The sequence below is a fragment of the Rhinolophus hipposideros genome (genome assembly GCF_964194185.1).
Source record: "Rhinolophus hipposideros genome assembly, chromosome: 6".
NCBI lineage: Eukaryota > Metazoa > Chordata > Mammalia > Chiroptera > Rhinolophidae > Rhinolophus > Rhinolophus hipposideros.
In genome coordinates this window covers 7,947,760-7,967,267 of record NC_138052.1, presented here as the reverse complement: position 1 = coordinate 7,967,267, position 19,508 = coordinate 7,947,760, and the positions used below count along the sequence as shown (strand labels likewise).

Genomic DNA, 19,508 nt, shown 5'->3' with positions numbered 1-19,508 from the left:
AACTTTTTTGTAAGTTGGTATCTAATTCTTTGCTTTCAAAAGCATTGATGAAAAGCTTATTTGAAATGTCCACCAATAATCATTAAAAACAATTTTGGATGATAAATCACTGTTACTTTTGGCTAATATCTAGCAAGGAATTTAAGATATTGAGTGAAATTGTTGTAACAGAATGCCTTCCATTCCTTCTTCTTACCTGTATGAATATCTTAGCCTGAATTCTCAACAAGACGAAGTCTAAAACAAAGATCAGGTACTAACTTTTTTTTTTTTTTAAAGATTTTGTTGGGGAAGGGGAACAGGACTTTATTGGGGAGCAGTGTGTACTTCCAGGACTTTTTCCAAGTCAAGTTGTTGTCCTTTCAATCTTAGTTGTGGAGGGTGCAGCTCAGCTCCAGGTCTAGTTGCCGTTGTTGTTGCAAGGGACACAGCCCACCATCCATTGCGGGAATAGAACTGGTAACCTTGTGGTTGAGAGGACATGCTCCAACCAACTGAGCCATCTGGCCACCCGGGAGCTCAGTGGCAGCTCATTGACTTCATTCTAGTTGTGGAGGGCACAGGTCATTGGCTGTGGAAATTGGTGCATGTGGAAATTGAACCAGCAGCCCCATTGCCCAAAGCTCACACTCTAACCAACTGAGTCACCCCTCCGTCCAGGTATTAACATTTTATTTGAGTGGATGGGTGAATTTTTTAGGTCATTGAGAGTAAAGGACAAATGGAAGTGAGGCAGCAGAGGACAGAAAGCAAATACAAGCTGGTGCATTATCACACTGGTCACAATCTCATAAGAAACCCAGTTGGTTGCTCATTAAATGGGATATTTCTGCATTTCTGGAGAGATTGCATGGAGCTGTTTCTTGGAACAGTCTGTTAGGAAGAGGGAGGGCAAGGGATTTATCTGCGGGCTTGTAACTATTTCCTTTCACTGGTCAAGTTTGCCCCTGGAGTGCTAACCTTACACACTTTTAGGTTACATATATAGCCTCTTTGGGCATCTGTTGGTGAAGCCAGAGCCTCTATGAGTTGGGTGGGGGAGTTGGAACTGGGTTACAGCTACTGTAAGGAGCATGGTGAGGGCAGTGCTGAAGCCTCACCCATGTCCCAGGGGAGGCTGAGGCACCGGTGGGATTAATTAATACAGTGAGGCTGTGAGGTAGGGGTCTCCACATCGTTTCTTGTAGAATAATGAGGGAAATCTCCTCCATGGGTAATTACTGTGCATTTCATTTCTCAATAATTTTAACTATCTATCTATCATCTATCATCTATCCATCGATCAATCAAAATAATAGAATAATCATCCACAGGTACATGAACTAATTGGAAAAAGAAAGAATATATTTCCATTCATCTAATTTAGAGATCACAACTTTAGTCTTATTGTTTAATATTTATAAAATGTATAATACATTTATGTTGCTGTGATCCACCATGTATTACTGTTGAATAATCTAGAAGGAATTTTAACATCTAGTTCCTTATGATAATAGGATATTTATATTTTAATTTTTTGGGGGGACTGTGATGGATAATCAAAGACTTTAAACAATAAATATTTTCATGTTAGGTTAAAATTCTTTTGGGAGAAGTAGAATGAAAATTTGTTAAAGAGAGGTTATAAAACAGTATGGAGGGTTCTAAAAAAATTAAACTAAGTATTATACATGATCCAACAATTCCACTAGAGGTTATATACCCAAGGGAAAGCAGGGACTCAGATACATGTACACTTATGCTCATAGCAGCATTATTCAAATATCCAAAGGGTGGAAACAACCCAAATGTCCATTGACAGATAAACAGATAAACATGTAGTATATACATAAAATGAAATATTATTCAGCCTTAAAATGGAATGAATTTCTGACATATGGTACAATATGGATGAACCTTGAGGTTATTATGCTAAGTGAAATAAGCTAGTCACAAAAAGCCAAGTACTGTATGATTCCACTTCTTTGAGGCACCGGAGTAGTCAAATTCATAGAGACAGAAAGTAGTCTTTTACACATATTGTTGCTAATCCTTGTAACTTTTAGAGACAGATATTACTAATTCTAACTTGACAAATTAGAAAAGACTCCCTTATGGGATGCTTAAATATCCCCTTAGATTTTCAGAAAAAAAGTCATGTGGCAGAGTCCTATATCTCCTAGAATTTTAAGTCACCATCTTTTAAAAAAAATTTTATTGGGGAATGTTGGGGAGCAGTGTGCTTCTCCAGGGCCCATCAGCTCCAAGTCGTTGTCCTTCAATCTAGTTGTGGACGGCGCAGCTCAGCTCCAAGTCCAGTTGCCATTATTTCAGTCTTAGTTGCAGGGGGCACAGCCCACCATCCCATGCGGGAATTGAACTGGCAACCTTGTTGAGAGCTCGCGCTCTAACCAACTGAGTCACCTGGCTGCCCCTAAGTCACCATCTTTGAGTTGGCATGGAGAGACATGTTGCAGGATTTAAAAAAATGAATTTGAATTTGCATGAAGTCAGTTAATACACAAAAAATGGTGCTAAGAACATGTTTGGCAGGTACTAACTCAATAAAAACGAGCTCCCATTGCCCTTGTCATCCTTTTTTTGTGAATTATGAGATTCTACTGCCTAACCTGTTGGACTACAAAATGGCACGTCAGAAACATACAGGCAAAAAAAAAAAAAAAGTTGTTATTGAGCAAGTTGTTAAAATTGAGCTTTTCTAACCTGTCGCATCATAGGGCTGTAGAGGTCAAGTTAGATAAGATACTTAAAGACTGTTGCAAATGTTGTTAAATGGTATGATAAAGCATAGTGATTAAGACACAGCATTTGGGTCCTAGTGCCAACACTTAATAGCCGCCTAGGCAAGTCAATTAATCTATTACCATGGTTACTTCACTTATAATAACAGTATCAACTTCACAGTAGTGCAAGGAGATAAATATGATCCTTTACGCAAAGTTTTAGAATAACGTTTGGCACAAAGCAAACAATCAATTATCATTCAGTTGATGTATGTAATTATTTTAATTCATTTGGAGAATGCATTTGTCTTTGTTGGGGAGGGGTACGCAGTAACTAAGGACAGACAAGAAATTTGTGCAGCGCCTGTCTTAAGAAAGCAGAATTGGGGATAGGAGGTCTCAGTTGGGCGGATGAGAAACTTCCCACCGTACACGCTTAAAAAAATTCAAGTAATTTAAAAACAGGCGAGACATTCAGAGAAGGCGTTAAATAATACTAAAAAAGCACACAGAGAAAACTGTCCCTCTCAACCCGTCCCACGTACTTTCATTTTCCCGTGTAACTTTTTTGCAAATACCAACGCACTGTTTTATTCCGTATTTTCACAGGAACACCGCGACCTTTTCACACTCTTCTGTGCCCGCCTTTTCTGCACACTGTTTGGCACTGGAGCGTGCCCCTGCCCCAAACGCGGTGGCACAGGACACAGCGCGCAAGCTGACGGGCACTGCACAGCCCGGACTCCGCCCCCGCGCCGCACGCCGCCCCGCCCCCAGCCGTTTCCGGCCAGGCCCGCTCCGCGCGCCCGGAAGCCCCGCCCATCGCCGCCGCCCCGCCCCTCCGGCGCCGCCGCAGACAGCCCGCTTCCTGCGCGCCGCGGGCGGCCAAGGACCCGAGCGACGGCCGGACTGAGGGCCCGGGGGACGCGGCGGCCGCGGTGGCGGTGGCCTTCGAGACTGACTTGCACGGCTTACCTGTGGAAGGCGGCTAGCGGGCCACCGTCGCCGCGCTGGCTGACAGTCGTGCAGGCGGCGCCATGTCCGTGAGCGAGATCTTCGTGGAGCTGCAGGGCTTTCTGGCTGCCGAGCAGGATATCCGGGAGGTGAGCCCCCGCTCCCCGGCCGTTCCCTGCCCGCTGGGCCTCACAGCCGCGCGGCCCTCCCCGCGGCCCGGCCCCGAGCGGTGGGGAGTCTCCGGGGACGGCGTCTCCCCTCCGGAGCCAGCGCCGGGCGCCACCCCCCCGCCGGCGACGCTGCCTCGCACTCCGGGTCCCCGCGTCGCCTGCCGCGCCGGGAGGTCGCTTTTCCTCTCGTGCGCGCGTGGGTGTGGAAAGGCCGCTTAGGTCTGGGGAGGCCGACCACGCGCCTTTCACGTGTCGTTGTCCGAGTGGTAAAAGCACGAGGGGGCCGCTGCTCTCATTCCGCGCGGGACCGACAGCCCCCCCCGGCCCGCGCGTGCGTGGGCTGCGCGCGGCCGCGTTTTGCGCGGGCGCCGTGGTCCGGCGCCGTCGGGTTTCCCGCGTTTCCCCGCGCTGGCGCCCGCCGCCTGCGTGGCCGGGAGCTTCCCGGGCTCGGTGCTTTCACTGCTCTGCGCGTTGTGCGCGTCTCCTCCCGCCTGTCGCATCCCGTCCCCTGGGCTTCACGGCCTAAGCGGCCTCTCCCCGGTCACGTTTTCTAGTAGCTCGCGAAGGCTCGAAGAAATGGGGACGAGTCTTAGGCTTTGAACGTCCGTGTCCCTCGTCACGCTCTAAACCGCCCGAAGGCGTGGATGGTACCCGGTTCCTCGGCATTGATGCGATGCCCGGAACATGAATGTGCTCAGCGAATAGTTGTAAAATGAGTGAATGCGAAACACCCAACCTTTGTGTCGCGTTGTACTGCTCTCTGCAAATTGCACCCCGGTGCATTTCCTTTAATGTTTACAGGGGGGGGCTGGCTGTTGTCCTTCACCTTACACGACACAGCGGAGGCTCTTGAGTGACGTCCCGAAGGGCGCACAGACGCAGGACCTGGAAGAGCCTGGATTCAGACCGGACATGTTCTCTGCCAGTCTAGTCCTTGCAAACATTATTACTATTATGAACGTCAGTGTATGTGAAGCTGTCATAGATCGAATATGCTGTCTAGTACGGCTGGTTTGAAGCTATGACAGTATGTTGAATTTATCTGACGTTTTGATTTTTAATTCTCTTCAGGAAATCCGAAAAGTTGTACAGAGTTTAGAACAAACAGCTCGAGAGATTTTAACTCTACTGCAAGGGGTCCATCAGGGTGCTGGATTTCAAGACAGTAAGTTCTTTACGTTAATTTTGAAGGTTTTTATCCAGTTTGTCAATCTTTCATTTGAAGCGTTAATTTCCATCCAGAAGACATTTCAACTCTGTGCAATTTTATTTTGAAAAATGTCCCTCATGCTTTGTGGTGTACAAAAACATGGAGAAGTAGGTGAGTTGATTGTTGTACAGAATTCTGTTTTGGGTGATTTTCCACTTTCACGTAATATGGATTGTTTTCTATTATGATGGAGTTCTACTTATGATAATGGTAGTAGTATCATAGCTCTTGTATATCTAGCAACTTTTATTTGGCGCTTTAAAAGGGAAAACCCAACCTTTCAGTCATTGGATATGGTTTAATACGCATTTGTAGATACGAAATGGCCAGTGTAAAACGTTCTCAAGGTGTTTACAGTTAGCTTCTTGAATGGAGATCAAATATGACAAGTTTAGACGTGGAACCTCCATTATAAGATGTAGCCAGCACAATTGAGAGAGCTGAAATACATTTTCAGGTAGAGAATGATGTACTGATGTAATTTACAGGTGTCAGAGGCAAGTCTTTTTTTTCAGTGATACAGGATTGGTCAGCGTGATTGAGAACAATTAATAAAGCTTCTTTTTGACCAAATACGGGAGCTAGAAGCAGTTCAATCTTAAGTATCCTTGAGCACTGACTAGGGATGCAGCTGGTGCACAGCCTATTAATGATGAGGCTGTTTATTTATGGTAGCTCACTGACGTGTTTCCTAACATATTTGCTTTCAGCAAGTTTTTGTTTGTTTATTTTTAGTATTGGTTAGTCAGTAGGGAAAATAGAGGTGAAATTTTGAGAGCCAGGTTGAAAAGCAGAGGTGCATACCCTATATTTGGTCATGAGCTTTTTAAAAAGTTGATTTGTTTCCAAGTAGACTGCATAAATTATTAGCCAAGGAATATATTTGAAATTTGGTATGTCTTTTATTGTTACATTGCATTATTTTCTTTTGTGATCAGTTCCAAAGAGGTGTTTGAAAGCTCGAGAACATTTCGGTACCGTAAAAACACACCTAACGTCATTGAAGACCAAGTTCCCTGCTGAACAGTATTACAGGTTTGTAAGAAAAGTAGCATTATTTTATAGTGTTAAATAAAGGAAAAGGCAGACAAATTATATGTACTGAATGATTGCTTAGAACTAGGTAAAAATTCCTCTACGTGGAAGAAACAACAAAATGAAAAAGAATCAAACTGTTAATAGGGATGGTATTTTAACGGTGACAAAATTTGTGATTTTATTTTTTTCTTTCCTTTTACTTTCAAAATTTTCTTAAGGAATATGTATAACTTTGCAATGAAAAAGTAATTAAAAAGAAAATTTTGTTATATGAGGTCAAAATAGAAAATATCTTTTTAGTGTATTAAAGTTACTTGTGAAATTGGATGAACCATATCTATTAAAGTTGTGGGATTTTAAGGCAGTATGTATATGGAGTTGAGTTTTACCTCAAAGTTTGAATTTCACTGCCAAGTAACTGTTAGCTAATATTTTATGCCATATCTCGTTGAATTTACACCACCATTAATTTTAAGACACACCGTTATTTTTATGTACCTCTATGGAAGAAAAATTGTTGCCCATCATAATTGTGAAACATAGATTGCAAAATGCATCCTGATTTCACAGATACTAAACTAAGAAAAACTGTATCTGAATACTGATGAAATACGGAAGAACTTAAAATTTTTACTTATGTTTGCTTTTTTCTTGCTGAAAAAGATGTTCATTTGGAATACCTATGTGGGCAATAAATAGTGCATGTGTATGTGGAGAGGATAGTATAACCTCACAAGATTTTTTAAGTTAGGGATCAGCATGCTACCTGTGGCCTGCTGCCTCTGGAAACAAAGAATTGCTTTTTTTTCCACCCTTCTTCCACCTCCCCCCCACCACTCTGGTTCAAGCCGTTGTTTCTCAGTCTAGGTGTGTAGGACACAGCTCCCTGACCCATGCTGGTATTATGAGCCTTGTGCTCCCCGCCAGCTGAGGCAGTCGGTTGCCGGTCGGCTGCTCACAGCAGCTCCCACAGTAGCTCACGATGGCTGCCGGCCACTCACGCTGGCCGCTGTTCGCCTACAGCACTCAGCAGCCTGCAGCAGCCCAGCCCCAGGGAGAGTTGTTCACAATCTTATAATCTTGGCTGTAGAGGGTGCAGCTCACTGGCCCATGTGGGAATCGAACCAGCGACCTCGGCTTAGCACAGTGTTCCAACTACCTGAGCCACTGGGCTGACCCAAAGAATTGCTTTTTATATTTTAAAGTGTTGTTTTAAAAAAGAAAAACAGCTGAATAAGAATATGTAACAGACTGAAAGTGACCTACAAAGCCTAAAAGATTTACTATCTGGCTCTTCACAGAAAAAGTTTACCAACCCTGCTATAAGGTAATAACTGAAGCGCAGAGAAGTAGGACGATAGAATTGGCAGGCTCTTTAGGCCACGTAGTTTGGAGGTCACTCACAGACTGCGCTGTGGCTGATTTGACCTGCATTGTTTCAAAAATTTTTTCTAAATTTGGTGCCATATTTGAAAAATCAGGAGGCATAGCATAAATATCCAGGGGTTGTAAAATTTCTATTTCTTTGTCAGATTTCTAGCTCAGTTTAACTGCAGGATCCTGAGGTTTTTAAGTCTATCACTTTAGTGGTTGTAAATGGTAGTTTTTCTTATAAGTGTGAATCAGGATTTTCTCGATACCCTACACGCAAAATGTAGGAATGAGTTAGGTGTTGAGGCTCGTGTACAGTTGTGGTCCTCATCAATCTTTAGTTGCCAATATTTATTTTTCTCAAAGCAGTGTCATTGTTCTTATTTATTAAACTTCTAAAGTATAGTTGCTTTTGTTATATGTAATCTTCAGGTGTAAATATTGCATTCATTAGATTGGATTATGCTTATCAAACTTAGAATAAGTAATTATTCTAAATTTGAGCTTGCAAAATTTGTACTAAATTCATCTAATATATTTAAATGTCATAGTGCTTTTCAGTGTTTTATATATCGGGGTTTCACATAAAATTTTGTTTGAAAAAAGATTCCAATTCTAAAAATTTGAACTTGACTGTACTAAAGCTGTCTTTTTTAAGGCCCCTAATCCTTCAACTTAAATGTGCTTGTATTCATGCAGATTTCATGAGCACTGGAGGTTTGTTTTGCAGCGCTTGGTCTTCTTGGCAGCATTTGTTGTGTACTTGGAATCAGAAACACTAGTGACTCGCGAAGCAGTTACAGAAATTCTTGGCAGTAAGTGTCTTCATTAGTGTTGACCTGCAGAGTCAGGCATGGTAGGTTAATTTTGGTGGGAGGGGCTATTACTTATACTTTATGTTACTATTAAAAAATGACAAGTAAATGGAAAACTGGTTACTTGGAAACACAAAAACTAAAATATGTAGTGGCTTGTTCTTTGTACTTGGGTGTTTGTTTGTAAAATACATTGTTTTAAAATTTCAAGACTACAGAGAAGTTGAAAGAATAGTACAGTGAATACCTGTGTACGCTTCCACTTAGACTCACTGCTTGTTAATATTTTGCCGCATCTGCTTAGTCTCCTCACTTCCTCTGTGTGTGTGTGTGTGTGTGTGTGTGTGTGTGCGCGCGCATATGCATGCACATGCAATTAAAAAAAATATTCTTAGGCTTAAATTGTGTTCACATCATGACCTTATCTTTACTTTGATATATTTTTAGTTGAGCCAGATCGGGAGAAAGGATTTCATCTGGATGTAGAAGATTATCTCTCAGGAGTCCTAATTCTTGCTAGTGAACTGGTGAGAAGCTTAGTAATTTGCCACTTGCTTTTTTTTTTTCCTTCTTTTTTTTTTTTTTGGTGTCGTTTTTCATTGAAGTAGCATTGGTTAATAACATTGTATAAATTTCAGGTACAATTTGTATTTATATATTCCATTGCATGCTCTCCACCAAAAATCTAGTTTCCATCCATTACCATGTATTTGACCCCCTACACCCATTTTGCTCTCTCCCTCATCCTTCCTTCTCCTGGTACCACCAATCTGTTGTCTGTATCTATTAGTTTTTGTTTTATTTTGCTCGTTTGTTTTTTTTTTAGATTTCACATATAAGTGAGAGCATATAGTATTTATCTTTCTCCATCTGACATTTCACTTATAATATCCTTTTGGTCCATCTATGTTGTCACAAATGGCAAGATTTTGTTATTTTTTATTTTATGGTTCAGTAGTATTCTATTGTATATATACCACATCTTTATTCATTCATCGATCGATGGACACTTAAGTTTTTTCAATATCTTGGCTGTTGTAAATAATATTCAGTGAACATAGGGGTGCATACATCTTTTCACATTAATGTTTTATGTTCTTTGGCTAATACCCAGAAATAGAGTAGCTGGATCATGTGGTACTTTGAGGAATCGCTGTACTGCTTTTCATGGTGATTGTACCACTTTACGTTCCCACCAGTAGTGTATATGGGTTCCCTTTCCCCACATCCCCACCAACGTTTCTTATCTCTTGTCTTTTTGGTAATAGCCATTCTAACAATTGTGAAGTGATATCTTATTGTGATTTTGATTTGCATTTCCCTGATGATTAGTGATGTTGAGCATCTTTTCATGTGTCTGTTGGCCATCTGTATGTCTTCCTTGGAAAAATGGCTTTCAGACCCTTGCCTATTTTTTAGATTTTTTTTTTTAAGGAGCGCGCAGCTTATGGTAGCCCATGTGGGGATCGAACCGGCACGTTGGTGTCATTAGCACCACACTCTAACCAACAAGCTAACAGGCCACCACAACCTTGCCTATTTTTTAATGAGATTTTTTTTGTTGTTGAATTGTATGAGTTCTTTATATATCTTGGATGTTAGCCACTTAGTGGAAATATCATTTGCAAATATCTTCTCCCATTTGGTTGGTTGCCTTTTTGTTTTGTTGATGGCTTCCTTTCTTGTACAAAAGCTTTTTAGTTTGATTTAGTCCCATTTGTTTATTTTTGTTTTTGTTTCCCTTGCCTTTGGAGTCAAATTCACAAAAACACCACTGAGACCGATGACCAGAAGCTTAGTGCCTATGTTATTGTCTGTGTATTTTGTTTCAGGTCTTACATTCAAGGCTTTAATGCATTTTGAGTGAATTTTTGAATATGGTATAGGAGGTGATTTGGTTTCATTTTTTAGCGTAGGGCTGTCTAGTTTTCTCAACACCATTTATTGAAGAGACTTTTCTTCTCCATTATATGTTTTTGGCTCCTTTGTTGTAAATTAGTTGTCCATATATGTGTGGGTTTTTTTCGTGGGCTCTCAGTTCTGTTCCATTGGTCTGTTTTTTCCTGCCACCACCATATTCTTTTGACTACGGTAGTTTTGTAGTATAGTTTAAAATCGGGTAGTGTGAGATCTCTGACTTTGTTCTTTTTTCTCAGGATTTCTATTTGGAGTCTTTTATGGTTCTGTACAAATTTGAGGATTTTTTTGTTCTATTTCTATGAAAAATGCCATTGGGATTTTGAGAGGGATTGTTTATTGAATCTGTAGATTGCTTTAGGTCATGTGGCTATTTTAACAGTGTTAATTCTTCCAGTCAGTGAGCAGAGAATATCTTTTCATTTCTTTGTGTCTTCTTCAATTTGTCTCAAGAATGGCGTATACTATCCAGTGTAGGTGTTCCACTTCCTGTGATAAGTTTATTCCTAGGTATTTTATCTTTTTGCTGCAATTATAAATGGGATTGTTTTCTTCATTTCTTTTTCTGATAGTTTGTTGTTAGTATTTAGAAATACAATAGATTTCTGTATGTTGATTTTTTATCCTGCAACTTTACTGTTTTCATTTACTATTTCTGATAGGTTTTTGGTGGAATTTTTAGGGTTTTCTATATATAAAATCATGTGATAGATTTACATCTTTCTTTCCAATTTGGATGCCTTCTTTTCTTTTTTTTTTCTTGCCTAATTTCTCTGGCTTGGATTTCTGGTACTATGTTGAACAAAAGTGGCAAGAGTGGGTATCCTTGTCTCGTTCCTGACCTTAGAGGAAAAGCTTTCAGCTTTCCACTGTTGAGTATCGTGTTAGCTATTGATTTGTCACATATGACCTTTATTATGTTAAGGTATTTCTATATCCATTTTATTGAGAGATTTTTGTCATAAATGGATGTTGTATCTTTTCAAATGCTTTTTGTGCATCTGTTGAGATGATTATATGTCCTTTGTTTTGTATCACATTGATTGGCAGATGTTGAACCATCCTTGTATCCCTGGAATGGATCCCACTTGATCATGGTGTATGATCTTTTTAATGTATTGTTTGATCTGCTAGTATTTTGTTGAGGATTTTTGCATCTATGTTCATCAGAGATACTGACTTGTTGTCTTTTTTTTTGTGTGTGTGTTGTCCTTGCCTGGTTTTTGTATCAGGGTATGATGGCCTCATAAAATGAGTTAGAAAGCGTTCATTCCCACCTCTTCAAATTTTTGGACAAGTTGGAGAATGATAGGTATTAAATTTTCTTTGAATGTTTGGTAGAATTCACCAGTGAAGCCATCTGGTCCTGGAGCCATTTATTTTTTTGATCTTCCCACTTCACTGTCATTTTTAAAAATGGATACCAAAATTCAGGAAGTATGATTCTTTTATAAGCCATCTATTTATCACCAAGTAGTCATTGACTGTGCACTGTATGTGTTGTTTTGCTAGTCATCAGAGAATGCCAGTTCTAACGATGAGGTAATTGTGTGTATTTACTAATGTATGAATTTTTAAAAGACAATAATACCTCTTTGTTTCAAAGTAGTGGCAAAATATATATTTTTGGGTAGCTGTGCTAGTTCACATAACTTTTTTGAGAACAACTTAACTATATAAATATGCGAATTATTCTTGCTTTTATCTCCTTAGTCTCTTTCCTGAGAAACTCATAAAAATAAAGATGAAAAAAGCAGTTATAAGGGTATTCACTATAAGCTTACTCATATTTGTGAAAAGTTGTAGACCACAGGAACTCCAACAAAAGGGGAATGCTTTCTTAAGTTATTAAGTTAGTGGTAATGTTAAGCAGTTGTCAACAATGTAATTATCAAGGACAATATGCAAAAGTTCTGTGGCCTGAGCGTCTTGTAGTTGTGTTTCGGAGGCCACGCTTGGAGGAGCCATGTTGTAATGCGTCCCAGTTTCTCTCTCCCTGTGTAGTCAAGGCTGTCTGTCAACAGTGTGACCGCTGGAGACTACTCCCGGCCCCTTCACATCTCCACCTTCATCAACGAGCTGGACTCCGGGTTCCGCCTTCTCAACCTGAAAAACGACTCCCTGAGGAAGCGCTATGACGGCCTGAAGTATGATGTGAAGAAAGTAGAGGAGGTGGTCTATGATCTCTCCATCCGGGGCTTCAATAAGGAGACAGCAGCAGCTTGTGTGGAGAAATAGGCTCTTCCCTGACCCGGCCCTGCTGACCTCCCAGTTGCCAGGGAGGGTGAGCTCAGTGCCGCTCACCGTAGTTACAATGCCCTGTTGCTAAGCACCATGCTGTATTTTCTTAGCCAGTTGTGTGCTGTATGTATCAGAATGGAAACACTTTTTTGGGGGTAAAAGTACAACCTTTACAAAGACAGATTTTTCTTTGTTGTTTCAGTGAATTTGCTCTGTAATTCAGTGTATTTTAGTTCTGTCAAAAAGTGTAAATGTTAATTTCTTGGTAAAGTTCATTTCTTGCTTACCCCAATGCTGTTGATGTACTGATTGAAAAGTTTATTGTCTTGTTTGTGATTCTTCCAGAAGTGATCCTTGATATTTTCTATATCCAGATTAGACTTTCATAAACAGGTCTAGTCTGGATACGGTATGAAAATAGATAATTAAAAAGGATGGTGACCAAGCAAATGACACTTATTTTATATTTTCCTTCCTTATTTTAAAACTGATGAGTAAATCAGATGTTGAAATTTTTTGCAAGGGAGTTTTAGCTTTAGGGTTCTCTCTCACTGCCATCAAAATATAGAATTAAATTGCAAAGTCAAGTTCAACCTTATTTTGGGAAGTTTTTATATTAAGGGATTGAGTAACACCTTACCATTTGGCTCTATTTACCAGGTGTCTGGTTTAGGGCTTAGTGTTTTAAAACACCTCTGTTTCCTGATGTTGCCTTAACGTTTTGCTGTTGCAAGCAATTACAAATTGTTTTCACACATATCTTGAATTAACGTTTCATATGATATATTTCTAAGATAGGAAACCTTTTTCCTAGTAGCCAGCGAGACTGTGTAGTCTGAGAGTACAAGGCCACCCAGTCAAGTTAGTTAGCCAATACCCTGACTGGTATGTTCTGAGAAGAAAATGCTGGGCTTTGTCTGGGAGAAACAAAACCTTGGATTAAGGAAAAAAAAATCCGCTGATTTGGTAATGTTTTTTAGACTAGGCAATTTCAGGTTGTTGATGACTCTCCCAACAGTCAGGGTTTAGATTTACAGTTTTGTGGGTCACAAACATTCTATTGGCACCCGCCTCCCTCTCCCCATTTTTAGGTAGTACTAGTATAAGAATACTTGCCATGTCATTTTTGCTGTTGAGTTGAAATTATTAAAATGGTGACAATCCACAGTGTTTTGGAGTCCACTGAAAGGAAAGTGCTAGTGTTTCCAGAATAATCTGAAGTATTTAGATGTATCACCCTTTCGTGCCTGATACCACTTTGGGCTTTCTGTTTGTACAGTGGGAAATCTGACATTGCCATCAGAGCTTTTATCAGGCTGAGTTAAGGACCAAAGTTTCCATCCTGAGGAAAGCAGTAGAAATGCATAAACTGCTATGCATTGTTAGATTTTAGAAAACTTTTCTTGACAGCTCTTCCTGCAGAAGAGTTTGTAGAAAGAAAGATGTTAGGATCTTTAAAGTGCCTCGGACGGGCATCTACAATGTGTGGCTGCCTGGATTGAGCATAAAAGGCTTTTTATTACATGGTGACACACAGTCAGTTTGATAACAGTTCTCTTTGCCTCTTTAAGTATCGATTCTGCTTGAGAATATTAAACTTGACAGAAGTTGTGGGTTTCAGTTTTAACAAATGCATTCTAAGTGTAAGAACACTGTCTTATAAAGCTCCCTTTGAGAATGTAGACGTGTCCTGTTGATAATTATTCGTTTGTGTTTGTTGCTGGCTTACTGTAAAGCAATAAAACCAGGGTTGTTTTTTTGGGGGGGTGGGGAGGTGTTTTTGTAATTTAACGTGCTTCTGTGAGAGCTCCTCTATATGAAGGATAAATTCTGAGTGTTGTGCGAGGCTGAAGAAGACCAGAGGTGATGAGCACATGCTGCTATGTAAGTTAAAATAATCAAAACACAGCAAGAAGCGCTCAGAGTCTGTGCTGTAAAGTGTGGTTACCTTGATTGTGAAATTGCAAGTATTTTAACTGAAGTTGAGAAGACTTGGTGCTGGTTTTAGTACACCAAAATTGCTTTATTCAGTTTTAGGAAATCAAGCAGGTTAGAGAAAGTTGAGATCAATTAGTGGATGCTTTCTTCATAGACTTATTTATAAGAAGAGAACCCCATAAAAACATCATAAGATTTGCCCTGTCTTAAAGTTAAAGAATAACAAGAGTGATGCTTAAGAGAATTTAATAAAGAATGAGAGCTTCTTTGGCAGTGTCCTGAGACCCTTACTTAACCAAGTGACTACAGAGATGAGATGAATATGCAGGTTGCTACTGGCGTCATTTCATAATTGTCCACTCACATGTGACGGTTCTCTTGTTTCTTGGTCTGGACTAAGCTATTTGTCCTCTAGGTAGAGCAGCATTGTCATGGCTGACACCAAAAGACTATCTGAGCCTGAAATAGTTTTTCTTAGTGTTCATTGTAATAAGCGTCAAGCAAATAAGAACAAACCATCTTCCCTCCCCCAAACAACAATAACAAACATTTAAGTGAGGTGAAATTGACTGGACTGTTTGGGTGAATGAAGATGGGGTGAGGGAGAGGGAAGAGCCTAGTTTAACCATGAGGTTTCTGGTCTGGGTGACCGTGGATATAGGTGCTGTTAACTGAGGTAGGGGTTGTAGGAGCAAATGCACGTCTGGACAGGGCTTGGTGGATGGTCATTTGCTTTTGGATGCGTTGGATTTATGATGCTTGTGGAGCAGCTACGTAGGCCCAGCAGTACTTTGGGTATGAGGAGAACTCCAGCAGCCTGGAGCTAGCTTTGGATAGCCTTAGCATGTGTGACAACTAAGTCAGGGGAATGGGTAAGATCTCCTTAGTGTGCAGAATGAGAAGAGTAATGAGCTGAGGACAAAACCCTGGTTAACAGGGTTTAGTGAGTAGGGGGAGGAAGTCGAGTTCATGAGGAAATGGAGAAATGGTTAGAGAAGTCGACAGGAAAAAGGGAGCATGGCTTGTCAGGAAGCCAGGGGAATAAAGAGTCTTTGGAAGATTTTTTTGGGTGAGGGATTTAAAATCCATAACATCACAGTCGGAGGGCCATGCGACTTTGTCAGGCGAGGCTAGAGGGTGCCGTGAAGCTCACAGGCGTGGACCTAGGTATATTCCTCACTCACGCCCTGCCCGCTGGGGCATCTGCCCCACGTCCTCGTCTAGCTGCCAGAGCAGCCACCAGCTGGCCCATTGCGAATTGCTCTGGGAGACAGACAACTGTGGAGGGTCTCAGACATGCACTGGCTTGGAAGTGACATGTCACTTTCATAGTTTGTTGGTTAGAACTGGACATGTGACCCTGCTAAACACCAAGGGGGCCAGGAAGTGAGAGTCAGACAAACTAAATGTTGAAAGTTGTGTTCAATGTTTAGCTCCTTTTGTAAAGTGATTAGTGGTAGTAGTAGTATTAATACATAAACTTCAGTGGGCTTTGGGGGTGCGGGGCGGGGTATATGTCCCAGGGCCACTCTTTTAAAAAGTTTAAAATTTATTTTCAATTGCAGTGCCATAGGACCACTCTCGCCTGGTGGATGACAAGGAGGCAAGATCAATCTGTAGTTGTCCTCTGTGTTGCTGAAGGTTGTTTCCTGTTTGAAAGAGATTTCTCTGGTGCATGTGCATTTGTGGTTGGGTTTGTGTAAGCATGTTCCAAACACTCGGCTGAACATTTTATCTAGACCATTGCATTTCATCTTCATAACAATCCTATGTGGCAGCTACCACTTTTTTTTCTCTTCATTTTAGACCTGGGGAGTAGGCTCAGGGCAATTAACATGCCCTGAGCTCATAGCTATGAAGTGGAGGAGTTGTGATTCAGACTTCCACATACACTATTTCTTCCTTGATGCTCTTTCTACAAATAGTTGTGAACACAGCGTTTGGATAGCTTTGGATTACATGCAACTCATAAATTAACATAAAAAAAGTGGGGGACTTGGTCTGTGTTCTCGAGATGTTAAGGGTCTAATTGCAGGGGAGGGTGATGAGAAAAAATAAAAACAGATAAGAAATTAAATATTCAATTAATATTTGAGCACCTATAATTTAAAAATTTTAATGGTTTTATTGAAGTGCATTTTACATATAACATTGACTCATGTCAAGCATACCATTCAGTGATTTAATTTGCCAAGTGGTGTAACAAATCCTAGTAAATCCAGTTTCAGAACATTATAACCCCAAAAGATCCCTCTTCCCACTCCCAGCCCCAGGTAACCACTAATCTACTTTCCATCTCTATAAATTTGCCTTTTCTGGATATTTCCTGTAAGTGGAGTCATACAGTATAAGGTCTCTTGTGTCTTTTCACGTAGCCTAATGTTTTTAAGTTTCATCCGTATTAGTAGTTTGTTCCTTTTGATCCTGAGTAGGACTCTATTGTATGGATATTCCACATTTTACCCATTCATCAGGTGATGGAGATTTATGTTTCTGTGTTTTGGCTGTTAGAAATAATGCTGCTGTGAACATTCTTGTGCATCTGTGTGTGAATGGATATTTCTGTTTCTTCTGGGTGGATACCTAGGAGTCTATGGTAAAAATGGTAATTTTATGTTTAGCTTTTTAGGAAGCTGCTAGTCTGTTTTGTCATCAGCAGTCTATGAGATTTCCCTAGTATAAATTAAAATTCAAGATGGTACTAGACAAGATGTCATAATAACAGTACTTAATTGCAAATAACTTGTGAACAATTGCTACAGGAATTAGGTTCCTATGAATCTAATGAACTGGTTCATGAACTGGTTCATGAAAGACGTAGGATTTAGATAAGCATGGAATAGGAGGTAAGAATGGAACCAGATCATTTTGGGTGGACAGGATAACAAACCAAAGCAAAAATGTGTCATACGTTTAATGGGGATGGGATGTCACCCATCCGAATGGAGGGCACATTCTGGCGAGGTTGGATTATTAGATTTAGAAAAGCCTGAATTGAGAGATTAGGGAGTTTGGACTTTGAATAATAAGCATTGGAGGACTAGGTTTTTTTGAAGAGTGGAGGGTGCAGCTGTGGAGTCAGACAGCCATCGCTTTGAATCCTGGCTCTGTCACGTTGCCAAGGGCAGAGAACAAAGGTGGGGAGACCTGAGAGGAGGCTCTTGCTGTGAGGTTGTTACAAGGGTCAGCTTAGGTAGCTGGTGAGAGGCATGACTGGGTGAGGTGCAGACGAAACACACTGCAGAGGAAACTGAGTAAAGGAGCTGATTGGAGTTGGGGGTAAGGGTGCTCTGGGCTGAATGTTCATGTCCCCCAAATTCATGTATTGAAACCTAATCCCCAGTTGGATGGTATTAGGAGATGGAGCCTGTGGGAGGCAGGTGATTAGGTCATGAGGGTGGAGTCTTCATGTATGGGATTAGTGCCCTTCTAAAAGGGACCCAGGGAGCTTTCCCGCCCCTCCGCCATGTGAGGGTGCAGCCAGAAGAGGGCTGCCTGTGAGCCGGCAAGCGGCCCTCGCTGCACACCGACTCTGCCGTGCCTTGATCTGGGACTCCCAGTCTCCACAGCTGTGAGAAATGCATTTCTGTTGTTTAAGCTGCCCAATCTATATATTTTTCTTACAGCAGCCTGAACAAAGACAAGGGAAGAAGAGTTGAGAGGTGGTGAAGGTGCCTGAGCTTCTGAAAGAATAAAGAGGCAAAAATTGGAGCTATTTGCAGGGTGGGGAAGATGAGAAGTTCAGTTTTGCTAGTGTGGAGTGTGTGATCGGAGAGACTGCACAGGTGGCTGTACCTTTTGGGCTAGAATTTAGGACCTACAACTGGAGAGGAGAGAGTCCTTTAGGTAGACGGAGAGAGTTGATATTGCATCTATGACTACGGACGGGTCTTGGAAGGAGGGAGAGAAGTGGAGAGGTCTCTTAACAGTTATCAACATTGGGAGCCTGTGGCGGGGGTTGAAGACATTCATGAAGACATGAGAGGAGCAGAGGCCTGTGTTGTTAAAGTAGGATCTGGTCCTGATAGAAATGTGATGTATGTACACTGCTTCCTTCTATTGCCATGGAAATCCTTGGAAGACTAGGGTTTTGGGCTGAAGGAAAATAAATCTAGGAAAATACGTAAAATCCACAGACAAGAAAGTTGGGCTTGTTAGATACGTCTTTTGTCATTTTTTCTCCTCATTCACCCTGTCCCTTATGCTAGTTACTCGTGATCCTCTTGTGTCGTTTACTATTAATTAACATTTGCCCACAGCCATCTGCTCCAGCTGGAGCTGTGCCTTGTCCGTTTTGGCTGTGTGTTTCAGTGACGAGATGCTGGCCCTGCTATGTGCATGTGCCAGCTGGGCTTGCCAGTGAGACCCGCTCAGAAGGCAGCAAAGAAGACTCCCCTTGGCTTCCTCTGTTACGTCCGTGTGGTCAGACCTGCCACTGATGGACTTTTTACTTGCTGACAATTGATAGGAAGTCAGAGAATTGTTCACAGTTGGAAAATACAAATGGTTGGGTGTTTTTGCTTTCTGGGGGAAGACTGCAAGATTGTTTCCATTATTAAGGGATTATTTTGGATATAGTGTCAGTGGATTGGGCCCTTGTACTTGAATAGGAAACAAATTAGACCCAGAACTGACAACTAAGAAGACCCATAATCAGTGTTTAAAAAAAGACTAGAATCTGTACACTTCATTTCTTCGCACCCGGAAGTTAACTCGCATATCCTCAAGCGGAAGCACAGAAGATGAGAGGGATGGACCCAGCAGAGCCTGGCCATCAGGCTTCCTGGAACCAGTCCTGGGAGGTGGGCCTAAGGAGGGAAGCAACAGGCGTCCTGCTCCGGAGGGTTGTGTGGCTGAGGGAGCCTTCTCATGCCTTGCCTGTAGGCCCAGCCCTCAAAGGGCAGGACATGACTTCGTCTTGTTTAACCAACCTGGCCAAATGGGCCCCTGGGTTATGGGGCTGTGGATTGCCTTGTGTCATCCAGCACCTCGAACCTTTCCTTAAACTGAGAACAATCTGGAAATATGAATACCCCTGTATTTCCAAAAGATCCTCACTGAGGAAAAACAAAGAAAAAGGAAAATAGGGTTGGCACAAGCATTTTTCAAGCTGACTTTAGAAGAACTTTGA

At 41.4% G+C, this 19,508-nt stretch overlaps 1 protein-coding gene across 2 annotated transcripts; it reads left to right on the top strand.

The window, feature by feature from the left end:
- The first annotated feature begins 3,561 nt into the window (after positions 1-3,561).
- TSN (translin) lies at positions 3,562-14,121 on the top strand. 2 transcript variants are annotated; one of them, XM_081051105.1, is made up of 6 exons: positions 3,562-3,826; positions 4,919-5,012; positions 5,996-6,092; positions 8,166-8,281; positions 8,729-8,808; positions 12,203-14,121. In XM_081051105.1, exons 1-6 carry the CDS (start codon positions 3,761-3,763, stop codon positions 12,434-12,436), a joined length of 687 nt encoding a protein of 228 aa, XP_080907231.1. In that variant the 5' UTR covers positions 3,562-3,760; the 3' UTR covers positions 12,437-14,121. The 2 variants fall into 2 exon arrangements, with proteins under 2 accessions (XP_080907231.1, XP_080907232.1); XM_081051106.1 differs by lacking the exon at positions 8,729-8,808 and having other exon boundaries at positions 3,596-3,826; positions 12,203-12,475.
- The last annotated feature ends 5,387 nt before the right edge of the window (positions 14,122-19,508 follow it).